A 12,430-nucleotide genomic window follows, 5' to 3' on the forward strand; every position below is an offset into this window, starting at 1 on the left:
TTCTTTCTTTTTTTGATGGGGTCTTGCGCTGTTGTCCAGGCTGGGGTGCAATGGCACGATCTTGGCTCACTGCAGCCTCTGCCTCCCGAGTTCAAGGAATTCTTGTGCCTCAGCCTCCCCAGTAGCTGGGATTACAGGTGCCCACCCCCATGCCCAGCTAAGTTTTGCATTTTTACTAGGGATGGGGTTTCACCATGCTGGGCAGTCTGGTCTTGAACTCCTGACCTCAAGTGATCCACCTGCCTTGGCTTCCCAAAGTACTAGGATTACAGGCGTGAGCCATGGAGCCTGGCTCAGGAGTGGGTTTCTAATTAAACGATAAGTTTGGCCCCCTTTCTCTCTCACTCTCACATGTATTCTCTTGCTCCTCTGCCTTCTGCTGTGAGATGATGCAACACAAAGACCCTCACCAGATACTGGTGCCATGTTCTTGGACTTCCCAGCCTCCAGAACCACAAAGCTTCTATTGATACACTACCTAGTTTGTGGTAATCTGTTATAGCAGCAGGGAACAGACAAAAACACACTCTATAGTTCTGAACAATGAGGACATCTTATATGACCTCAACACCATTATCACACCCAGTGAAATAAGTGATTCCTTGGTATTAAGATCATAGTCAAAATTCCGTAATTGTCTCAAAAATATCTTTTTACTTCTGGTCTATTTGAACCAAAATTCAACCTAGGTCCACATATGATGTTTGGTTGTTATTTCTGCTGTCTCTCTTAGTCTAATATTCCCAACGGAAGTGCATTTTGATTAATGTATAAAAGAACGCACCAGGAAGGGCCATCTCTTGCATGTGAGGGGTGATCCCTGTCAATGAAAGTGCTCCTAGACATATTAACCAAATGTAATGTGTGGACTTTTGTTGAATATTGCTTTTAACAAATGAACTGTAAAATAACATTTTTGGAGACAATCTAAGAAAATAGAACATGACCAATATTGGTATATTAAGGAGTAATTGTTAATTTTGTTGGCTGTGATTTGTTGGATCTTGTGGTTATGTTTAAAATACCCTTATCTGTTGGTGGTATACACTGAAGTATTTCCAGATGAAACAATATGATGTTTGGAATGTGCTTTAAAGTGTTCAGAAAGAGAACATACTAGAAACAAGAGTAGAAAACTGTTGATTACTTAAAATCAGTGATGCCTGTATGGGGATTGATTTTTCAGTCTATTTTTGAATGCGTTTCAAAATTTCCATAATAAGAGGCCTTTAAAATAACAATAAAAAGGTGAACATTTTAATACAGTTGAGATTTCTACTTTGAAAGAAAGTTTGACCAGATAGCTATGGGGGAGCTTTTAAAAACATAACCTTGGCTGGACATGGTGGCTCATACCTGTAATCCTAGTGTTTTGGGGGGCCAAGGTGAGAGGATTGCTTGAGGCCAGGAGTTCAAGACCAGCCTGGGCAACATAGTGAGATCCCATCTATAAAAAAAAATGTTAAAAAAAAAATTACCCAGGCATGGTGGTGTGTGCCTGTAGTCCCAGCTACTCAGGAGGCTGAGGCGAGAGGATGGCTTGAGGTCAGGAGTTTGAGGCTGCAGTGAGCTGTGATTGCATCACTGCTCTCTAGCCTAGGTGACACAGTGAGACCTGGTCTCAATAAACAAACAAACAAATAAACAAAAGCATAAGCTTAAGGCGGGCTCCAGGAAGCTTCATCACTACTTCATGGCGTGTTTTTGGAATGTTGTTATATTAGGTTGGCGCAAAAGTAATTGTGGTTTTTTCCACTGCTTTTAGTTTCAACTAATACTCGTCTACTTTTTCTCATGCCTAGAAACAGGGGCAGCTGCGTTCCCTGCGCCTGACATGTGACAGCGCCCCAGCTGGGAGTCAGGGCACCTGGAGTACCAGCTGCAGAATCAACCACCTCATCTTCCGTGGTGGCGCCCAGGTCAGCCTGGCTTCTGTCCCCTTGCCACTGCCCTGCCCCACCCTGTCTTTACTGCTCTGTGACCTCTCAGTTCCTTTTCCTCAGATCACCTTCTTGGCTACCTTTGACGTCTCCCCCAAGGCTGTCCTGGGAGACCGGCTGCTTCTGACAGCCAATGTGAGCAGGTGAGCCTGGCCAGGCCAGGGGCAGTGCCCCTTATCTCCAGCCTCACACCCCATTCTCCTCCTCTGGGGCCTTTGGCAACTGGGTCTCTCCTCTTTCTCCAGTGAGAACAACACCCCCAGGACGAACAAGACCACCTTCCAGCTGGAGCTCCCACTGAAGTATGCCATCTACACTGTGGCTAGCAGGTCAGCAGGTACCCCACTGCAGGAAAAAGGGTTCTTCTCTCTGACCCGGATAGGGGTGATTCTTGCCCCCTGCAGCAGCTGAACATGAGATGTGGTAGGTTTTGTGTGGTGGATAATACTGCCAGCAGCACTTACCAGTCAACACATTTGTTTTGTTTTGGTTTTTGTTTCCTTTTATCTTTGATTCAATTTTTATTATTATTATTGTTTTTTGAGACAGAGTTTTCTCTTGTTGCCCAGGCTGGAGTGCAATGGCACAATCTCGGCTCACTGCAAACTCTGCCTCCCGGGTTCAAGTGATTCTTCTGCCTCAGCCTCCTGAGTAGCTGGGATTACAGGTGCGTGCCACCACACCCAGTTCATTTTTGAATTTTTAGTAGAGACGGCAGGGTTTCACCATGTTGGCCAGGATGGTCTCCAACACCTGACCTCACGTGATCCACCTGCCTCTCCCAAAGTGATGGGATTACAGGCATGAGCCACCATACCCAGCCTATTTTCTAAATTTTTATTTCAACTTTGATGTTAGATTGGGGGGTACCTGTACAGATTTGTTACATGGGAATATTGCATGATGCTGAGGTTCGGGGTACAAATCCCACCACTCTGGTAGTGAACATGGAACCTGATAGGTAGTTTTTCAACCCATGCCCCTCCCTGCACGCTCCAGTCCACAGTGTCTATTGTTTCCATCTTTGTGTCCATGTTTGCTCAGTGCTTACCTCCCACGTGTAAGTGAGAACATGCAGTATTTACTTTTCTGTTCCTGTGCTAATTTGCTTAGGATTATGGACTCCAGCTCCATCCATGTTACTGCAGGGGACATGATTTCATTCTTTTCATGGCTGCATAGTATTCCGTGGGTGTATATGCCCCATGTATATGTACATTTTCCTTATCCCACGGATGGGCATCTAGGTTGATTCCATGTCTTCGCTATTGTGAATAGCACAGCAGTGAACATATGAGTGCATGTCTCTTTTTGGTAGAATGATTTATTTTGGGAAAGGGGAGATATATCTACTAATGAGATTGCTCGGTCAAATGGTAGCTCTGTGTTTAAGTTTGTTGAGAAATGTCCAAACTACTTTCCACAGTAGCTGAACTAATTTACTTCCCCACCAACAGTGTGTAAGGGTTCCTTTTTCTCTGCAGCCTCATCAGCATCTGCTGTTTTTGACTTTTTAATAGTACTCACTCTGACTGGTGTGAGATGGTTTCTCATTTTGGTTGATTTGCATTTGTCTGATGATTAGTGATGCTGAGCATTTTTTCATACATTTTTTGGCCACTTGTATAATGTTCTTTTTTTTTACTTTTTTGTTAATGTTTTGTTGCTGAAACACCATATATATTCTTTTGAGAAGTGTCTGTTGGTATCCTTTGCCCATTTTTTTTTTTTTTTTTCTGAGACAGAGTCTTGCTCTGTTGCCCAGGCTGGAGTACAGTGGCGTGATCTTGCCTCACTGCAACCTCTGCCTCCCAAGTTCAAGTTCAAGTGATTCTTCTGCCTCAGCCTCTGGAGTAGCTGGGATTACAGGCACGCACCACCATGCTCAGCTAATTTTTGTATTTTTAGTGGAGACAGGGTTTCATCATGTTGGCCAGGCTGGTTTCGAACTCCTGACCTCAAGTGATCCATCCGCCCTGGCCTCCCAAGGTGCTGGGATTATGGGCATGAGCTATCACGTCTGGCTGTCAACAAGTGTTTATTGTGGGCTAGTTATGATAATAATTGTAATGTTATTATCATTTTCTCCCAGTTTTGATAGAAGTTACTGAAGCCTTTCTCAAAAGCACCAAGATTCTCTTGGCTTCCCCAGGAGATACGAGACATGTCCCTACCTTTGATGTTCTTCTAAGCCTCACTGGGGAGCAAAGTTATCCTGGTCCAAGCCCAAATTCCATCTAGGGCCACTATGGTTCTGTATTGCATGGGCGCAGGGGATGTGGGTTTCCGAGATGGGGCTAGGACCCCTTGTAAGGAGAGGCCTCAGTTAACACGGAAGCGTCCACAGCATCGAGGGGCCCTTAGCATCTGGACAAGACATTTCTTCTTGTCCTGGGAATACACTTGTATCCTGCAGGGCTTTTAGAAGCCCCTCTTCCTCTTTCCAGTACCCTTGGGGAAGGATAGGGACAGATGACCTGCCTGCCACAGAGGTTGTATGTCAGGGAGAAGCTGGATAAAAATATAGGGCGTGTGGTGTTTCACGCCTGTAATCCCAGCACTTTGGGAGGCTGAGGCGGGTGGATCATCTGAGGTCAGGAGTTTGAGACCAACCTGGCCATGGCCAACATGGAGAAACCCCATCTCTACTAAAATACAAAACTGGCCGGGAGTGGTGGCAGGCACTTGTAAATCCCAGCTACTTGGGAGGCTGAGGCATGAGAATCGCTTGAACCCAGGAGGTGGAAGTTGCAGTGAGCCAAGATTGCACCATTGCACTCCAGCCTGGGCGACAAGAGCGAAACTCCATCTCAAAAAAAAAAAAAAAAAGGCCTTGAAATGCTGCCAGAGAGGATGAGATAAGGTGTTTGAAACTAAAAGGTCAAGTGTTTCAGCAGACACCTTCCTTCAGCCAATGCCTTCCTGGAATTTGCTGTGTGCCAGGCATGGTGCTGCGGTTCTTTTCCACACATTCATTTGACATTCGTCGATGATTTACTGAGCCCCTATTACCTGTGATCAAAACCAGACACGAACCCTCGCCCTTTTAGGGTGTGCCTTGCTGGATGTTCTGTGCTTGGTGTTTCCCACTCTCACCTGCACCTGCACGCGTGGAGGCTCCCAGCCAGGTGCATGCTCTGAGCTCGTGTGCTGGGGTGTGCCCCAGGCTCTCATACCCCTTAGCGGGGGACCCACAGGCAGGCCCCACCTCCCCTAGGCATGTGTGGTCCACAGCTCGGCCACACACAGCAGATGTGACTCTGTGGGTTGGGGCAAAGGGAGTGCCAGGTTGGAGCATTTTGTGGGGAGGCCGAGGTGGGAGGATCGCTTGAGGCCGGGAGTTCAGGATCAGCCTGGGCAACATAGTGAGACCCTGTCCCTGTCCCTGTCCCTACAAAACAATTTTTAAAATTAGCCAGGCATGGTGGCACACATCTTTAGTTTCAACTACTTGGGAGGCTGAGGTGGGAGGCTCACTTGAGCCCAAGAGCAGTTCAAGGCTGCTGTGAGCTGTGATCACATCACTGCACTCCAGACTGGGCAACAGAGCAAGACCCTGGCTCTTAAAAAAAAAGTGAGTGCAAAGAGCTCATAGCTGCCTGCAGAAGAGGCTGCCAGTGGGGCTGGGTAGTTGGTGCAATGAACGGAGCAGAGAGCTCTGCCACTGACTGCAGGAGAGCAGGGGCCAGGACCTGCTCCTCTGCTTTCCTTCCAGCCCTTTGTGGGGATGTAGGATCCCAGGGCTCTGTGGGACACAGCACAGGGTTGGGGTGACCCAGGCTGACGCTGTTGACCAAATGCTACTGAGCATTGCCCCTTCCCAGTCCCCCACATGCCTTCCTGGGGGCCTTTTCTCCCATTTCCTTGGTTTTTCCAGGCCTGGGGCTTGGAGGTGAGGGAGAGCCCACAGCAGACTCTTTATGAGGTCTCAGTTTAACACCTCCTGAGCCCATTTTGGGCACAAGCCTGGAGACCCAGTGGGCAGCTGGGACCCCCAACGGGTGGCTGGTCTCACCACTGCCTCACTGCTTCACTCTTCCGGCACCTGTCCTCTAGCTGGCATAGTCCAAACGCCAGCCCACTGCACCTACTCTGAAGCCTCATTCCACCTCTGCCAATTTTTTGTAATGCAATCTTGGCTCACTGCAACTTCCACCTCCTGGGTTCAAGCGATTCTCATGCCTCAGCCTCCCAAGTAGCTGGGATTACAAGTGCCTGCCACCACTCCCGGCCAGTTTTGCATTTTAGTAGAGATGGGGTTTCTCCATGTTGGCCATGGCCAGGCTGGTCTCAAACTCCTGATCTCAGATGATCCACCCACCTCAGCCTCCCAAAGTACTGGGATTGCAGGTGTGAGCCACTGCGTTCAGCCAATTAGCACTTGTTTGAAGTGCAGTGGCACCATCTCTGCTCACTGCAACCTCCGCCTCCTGGCTGCAAGCAATTCTTGTGCCTCAGCCTCCCAAGTAGTTGGGATTACAGCCACCTGCCACCACACCTGGCTAATTTTCGTATTTTTAGTAGAGATGGGGTTTCTCCATGTTGGCCAGGCTGATCTTGAACTTCTGACCTCAGGTGATCCCCGCCTGTCTCAGCCTGTCAAAGTGCTGGGATTATAGGCATGAGCCACCGCGCCTGGCCTCTAAACTCTCTTTTAACCTAACTCAGCCACAGCCCTCATTCCAGGACACGCCAAGGCCCCACCGACCACCTGTCCTCTCATGCTCTAGCCAACGCCTTCTGCAGATGCCCTGTGGTAGTTCACATCCACCTATGCCTCTTCTCTCTCCAGCCACGAACAATCCACCAAGTACCTCAACTTCTCAGACTCTGAGGAGAAGGAGAGCCGTGTGGCCATGCACAGATACCAGGCAGGTGGTGGAGACGCAGGAGCCTGGGCTGGGGTGGGAGGCTGGGAGCCAGAGACTGGGGAGGGATGTGGGCTCTGGCATGGGCTCTGCCCTCAGCGCCCTCTGTGCAGGTTAATAACCTGGGACAGAGGGACCTGCCTGTCAGCATCAACTTCTGGGTGCCTGTGGAGCTGAACCAGGAGGCTGTGTGGATGGACGTGGAGGTCTCCCACCCCCAGGTACCCAAGGACTACATGTGGCTCTTCCACGAATGCCCTTTCTACCTGGATTCCTTGTGCCCCATGTGAGTCTCTGATGTCCAAGCTGAGACACTTGTTCTCTGCATTTTCCCCAGAACCCATCCCTTCGGTGCTCCTCAGAGAAAATCGCACCCCCAGCATCTGACTTCCTGGCACACATTCAGAAGAATCCCGTGCTGGTGAGGAGGGCTCTGGGCCGGCCCTCACTGTAGGCCACACATCAGAGGAATTTGACCCAGGCGTTCATATTCCACATCCATCCTGCTGAAGTACCCTCTTGCATTCGGATGTGGCCACTGCCCTCAAATCACACTGTGTAATGCTGCCTCCCACCTTCACACTCATCTTTCTCAGCCCCATGCTATAAATCTGCCCCTAGGACTGCTCCATTGCTGGCTGCCTGCGGTTCCGCTGTGACGTCCCCTCCTTCAGCATCCAGGAGGAGCTGGATTTCACCCTGAAGGGCAACCTCAGTTTCGGCTGGGTCCGCCAGGTATGTGGGCGCGACAGAGCCTATGCCCCAGACTCAGGCGGGACCTGGCATGTCCGTGCCCATCTGCAAGCCAGGGCATCCCTGGAGCTCTGAGCCTCCCCCAGAGCCAGTTCCACAGGTTTCGCCCGACCCCTTTGCAGACATCGCAGAAGAAGGTGTCGGTCGTGAGTGTGGCTGAAATTACGTTCGACACATCCGTGTACTCCCAGCTTCCAGGACAGGAGGCGTTTATGAGAGCTCAGGTAGAGACCGTGTCGGGTGCAGCGACCAGGCTGGAAAGAGGCCCCGAGGGCTACATCCGCGGTGCTGGGTGGGGGTTTGCAAGCCTTGGGGGAGGAGGGTGAAGATCTATGGGCAAGACAGCTGTCCCTCAGGGCGTGGGTGCTGCTGCGTCTCACCTCTTGGAGCAGGGCCTGGGGAAGGAGGAGAGGGAGTTAAAAGTTGGGGAGCCTGGGAGGAGTCTGGGACAGCAGGAGGACGGCAGTGCTCTGACCGGGTCACCTCCACTTCAGACGACAACGGTGCTGGAGAAGTACGAGGTCCACAACCCCACCCCCCTCATCGTAGGCAGCTCCATTGGGGGTCTGCTGCTGTTGGCACTCATCACAGCAGCACTGTACAAAGTGAGTGTTTTATGCCACTCCTCACACCACCAGCATCTGGTCCCGCTCTTTTTGCAGAGTGAGAAGGAGCTCACTGAAGGCACTTTCTTACTGGATCACTTCATATGAGAAACTGCCTCCCACCTGCAATGTTACCTGTCCCCAATATCCCCCTACTTTGTGATTCCCAGGTTTCCTCTAATCTTTCTCTCTTTCTTTCCCGCTCTTCTCCATCATTCTACATGTTTCCCTTGACAGCAGATTATCATATAAAAGCACAGACCTGGGTTTGAATGTCGACATCACCACGGGTTCTTTTTGTCTTTGACCATAGGCCAGTGTCTGCTCCACTCTGGGCCTTGATTTCTCAGTGTGAAGGTGATTCTACCCCAGCTCATAGAATTTTGACTAAATCTAGGCCGGGTGTGGTGGTTCATGGCTGTAATCCCAGCAGTTTGGGAGACCGAGGCAGGTGGATCGCTTGAGGTCAGGAGTTAGAGACCAGCCTGGCCTATCCGGTGAAACCCCGTCTCTACTAAAAATACAAAAATTAGTTGGGCATGGTGGCAGGTGGCTGTAATCCCAGGTACTGAGGAGGCTGAGGCAGGAGAATTGCTTGGACCCAGGAGGTGGAGGTTGCAGTGAACCGAGATCACGCCACTGCACTCCAGCCTGGGCAACAGAGTGAGACTCCACCTCAAAAAGAAAAGAATTTTGGCTAAATCTAGATGACACGATGCATGTAAAGTTCCTAGTGCAGTGCTTTGAACCTAGCAAGGATTCCAGAAATAGTGACCCCTCTCCCTCAGTCGTCTCTTTTCCTCTCTTCCACTGAATGGACTTCCTGAGTTTCTTCTCCGTCCTCCCCCCAGGTTGGCTTCTTCAAGCGTCAGTACAAGGAAATGATGGAGGAGGCAAATGGACAAATTGCTCCAGAAAACGGGACATAGACCCCCAGCCCGCCCAGTGAGAAATCATCTCCTCTTTGCCTTGGACTTCCTCTCCCCCACGAGGTTTCCCCACTTACTTACCCTCACCTGTCAGGCCTGAGCGGGAGGAACCATCCCACCTCGGAGAGAGGCTGGGATCAGCCTGCTTCCTGTGTTTGGGAGAAAGCATCTTGCTTGGGAATGGGCCTTTGTCTTGTCAAGGTTCCAAATGGAAACCCTTTGGACAGGGTCCCTGCTGTGTTCCCCAAAGGGTTTGACTTGCAATTTCTACCTAGAAATACATAGACAATACCCCCAGTCCTGGCACGAATGATCTTTCTTTTCTTTTCTTTCCTTTTTTTTTTTTTGAGACGGAGTCTCTTTCTGTCACCCAGGCTGGAGTGCAATGGCGCGATCTCAGCTCACTGCAACCTCCGCCTCCTGGGTTCAAGTAATTCTGTTGTCTCAGCCTCCTGAGTAGCTGGGACTACAGGCGCCCGCCACCTCGCCCGGCCTCATCTTTCTAAAATACAGTTCGGAACCCGCTGCTCATTCCCACCTGTCTTCAACGGCTCCCCATTACCTTCAGGACAATGTCTGAACTCTCCAGCTTCGTGCGAGAAGTCCCCTTCCATCCCAGAGGGTGGGCTTCAGGCGCGCAGCATGAGAGGCTCTGTGTCCCCTATCACCCTCGTTTCCAGTGAATTAGTGTCATGTCAGCATCAGCTCATGGCTTCATCGTGGAGCTCTCAGTTCCGATTTCCCAGGCTGAATTGGGAGTGAGATGCCTGCACGCTGGGTTCTGCAGAGCTGGCCTCCCGCGTCGGGCAGCACGGCTGGCTGGGAGAGAGGAGCGCCCTCTAGGGAGGGACATGGCCCCGGTGCAGCTGCAGCTCACCCAGCCCCAGGGGCGGAAGAGACCCAAACCACTTCTATTTTTTGAGGTTACGAATATAGTAACTGAAGAAATGCCACGACATGATTTTTTTTAAAGTGTACTTTAAATATTTGTGTTAATAAATTAAAACATACACAAAAAGACGCATCTACCGCTCTTGGGAGATATGTCAAAGGTCTAAAAAAAAAGCCGCCTGTGGATGTGAGTCCTGAAGGATGACCTATGGGGCCCCTTTACCATGGTGGACCCTGACCAGCGGGCCAGGACCAGAAGTTAACCAGAGTAGGGTTGTGAATATCCCTCTTGGGAGTAACCTGACCTCTTAATCTGCTCACTCCACTCTCAGGGCTGGTGCTGGTGGAGCTGTCGGGTGGAGGGGCATAGAATAGAGAAGGGACAACCCCCCAGTGGCTACTCTTCCACCTAGAAAGGTCTCTGGAGTGACCAATACTCACAAGCGTTTCCTGCAAGTCCTAGGATATGCTGAAGGGCACACTGTCTGCATGTAGTGAGCGATTGAAGAGCACTTCGGGGTCCCACATTGAGAGCTGCTGCCCACGGGAAGGTCATTCTGGCTATTGTGCCACCATCCTGGCATAAAGTTCATCATGGTTCTTGGCACTGAGCTGGGGGCACACAGGACAAGCTATTCCTGACCTCGGCGTGATGCCACTTGCAGCTGTCACCAGCAAGGGACCCGGGCCGTGTGGATGTTTCAATTAGAAAAACAGAAGGGAGGCAGTTGAGTGATTTGAAGGGAAGGTGTAAAGTGGCCTTTTACCTCCAGCCAAAAATCTCTCTCCTATACATCAGCAGACGGTCCAAAATCCCTGTGGATTTTGTAGCTTTTGAGTCCCCAGGACGACTATTATGCAGTTTCCCCAGATAGGGAGTCAGATGATGAGGCTTTGTAAGAATTCAGCCTTAGCAGTTGGGCACAGTGGCTCATGCCTGTAATCCCAGCACTTTGGGAGGCCAAGGCAGGAGGGTTGTGCTCAGAAATTTGAGACCACCCTGGGCAACATATTGAAACCTTGTCTCTACAAAAAAATTTAAAAGTTACCGAGGCATGGTGGCATGTGCCTATAGTCCCAGCTACTTGGTAGGTTGAAGCAGGAGGATCACTTGAGCCTGGGAGGTTGAGGATACAGTGAGCTGTGATTGGACCACTGCACTCCAGCCCGGGCAACAGAGCAAGATCATGTCTCAAAAAAAAAAATTGACCCTAGAGTGGTGTTTCTCAAAATGTGTTCCACGAACCACTGGTGGTCAGTGATGGTCTTCTAAGTGATAGGTTTTAGATAAAAAGAGCAAGAAACCCATGCATTTCAAACATTTGAAACTGGTGATTTGCACAGAATTAGTGTTGCAGCCTTAATAATTGTGTGGCACATGGACTCCAGGGACTCCAGTGGGCGCTTGTCTAAGTTCAGGCAACAAGTTGTTATTTTCTATCTTATTTCATTATTATTATTTTTTGAGACAGTCTCACTCTGTCGCCCAGGCTGGAGTGCAGTGGTACGATCTCAGCTCACCGCAACTTCTGTCTCCCGGGTTCAAGTGATCCCCCTGCCTCAGCCTCCCAAGTAGCATGCCCATTTTTATTTATTTATTTATTTTTGAGACAGAGTCTCGCTCTGTCACCCAGGCTGGAGTACAGTGGCATGATCTTGGCTCACTGCAACCTCCGCTTCCCAGGTTCAAGTTCAAGCGATTCTCCTGCCTCAGCCTCTGGAATAGCTGGGATTACAGGCATGCACCACCACGCCCAGCTGATTTTTGTATTTTCAGGAGAAATGGAGTTTCACCATGTTGGCCAGGCTGGTCTCGAACTTCTTACCTCATGATCTGCCCGCCTCGTCCTCTGAAAGTTCTGGGATTAGAGGTGTGAGCCACTGCACTTGGCCGACGAGATGTTATTTTCCGATATTCTTCCTTTGTGTGTTATTGTGTACATTTATTACATTTGGATTTTCAGGGTTGGCTATTGTGTTGCATTAGCATAAAGACACTCCCACCGGTGCCATGACAGTTTACAAATGCCATTGTAACACACCATAGCAACGGTCAGCAAGTTAGCTCATATGGTTCTGGAAACTCCCCACTCTTTTTTCAGAAAGTTCTGAATAACTCACCCCTTAATTTGCATGTAATTAAAAGTCAGTATAAGTACAGTTAGCCAGCAGTCCACTGGCTGCTACTGTGGGCTCACTGCCTGTGGGTCATCCTGCTCTGCAAGGAACAGCCACCTTGCTGCCACTGCTGCTTCAATAAACCTGCTTTCTTCCACCACAGGCTCACTCTTCAGTTCTTTCCTGAGTAAAGCTAAGAACCCTCCCTGGCTAAGCCCCAATTTTGGAGCTTGCCTGCCCTGCATCAGTAGGATGGGCTAACTACTTACAGTGCACTCAGGCTAAAGAGGCTGATGCTTGCAGGGCGATATTCACAGAGCACACAG

The 12,430-nt window shown here is 49.9% G+C and overlaps 1 protein-coding gene across 1 annotated transcript in view; it reads left to right on the forward strand.

The window, feature by feature from the left end:
- Positions 1-10,115, forward strand: part of ITGAX (integrin, alpha X (complement component 3 receptor 4 subunit)) — a 29,185-nt gene extending 19,070 nt beyond the window's left edge. The window contains 11 exon segments of the mRNA XM_011933639.1: positions 1,803-1,919; positions 2,004-2,083; positions 2,186-2,269; positions 6,733-6,811; positions 6,922-7,029; positions 7,146-7,229; positions 7,430-7,543; positions 7,684-7,785; positions 8,056-8,166; positions 9,018-9,111; positions 9,647-10,115. Of these exon segments, the coding sequence (XP_011789029.1) occupies positions 1,803-1,919; positions 2,004-2,083; positions 2,186-2,269; positions 6,733-6,811; positions 6,922-7,029; positions 7,146-7,229; positions 7,430-7,543; positions 7,684-7,785; positions 8,056-8,166; positions 9,018-9,111; positions 9,647-9,675 (1,002 nt within the window). The 3' untranslated portion in view covers positions 9,676-10,115.
- The last annotated feature ends 2,315 nt before the right edge of the window (positions 10,116-12,430 follow it).

Source organism: Colobus angolensis, unplaced genomic scaffold (genome assembly GCF_000951035.1).
Source record: "Colobus angolensis palliatus isolate OR3802 unplaced genomic scaffold, Cang.pa_1.0 Scaffold128, whole genome shotgun sequence".
Classification (NCBI taxonomy): domain Eukaryota; kingdom Metazoa; phylum Chordata; class Mammalia; order Primates; family Cercopithecidae; genus Colobus; species Colobus angolensis.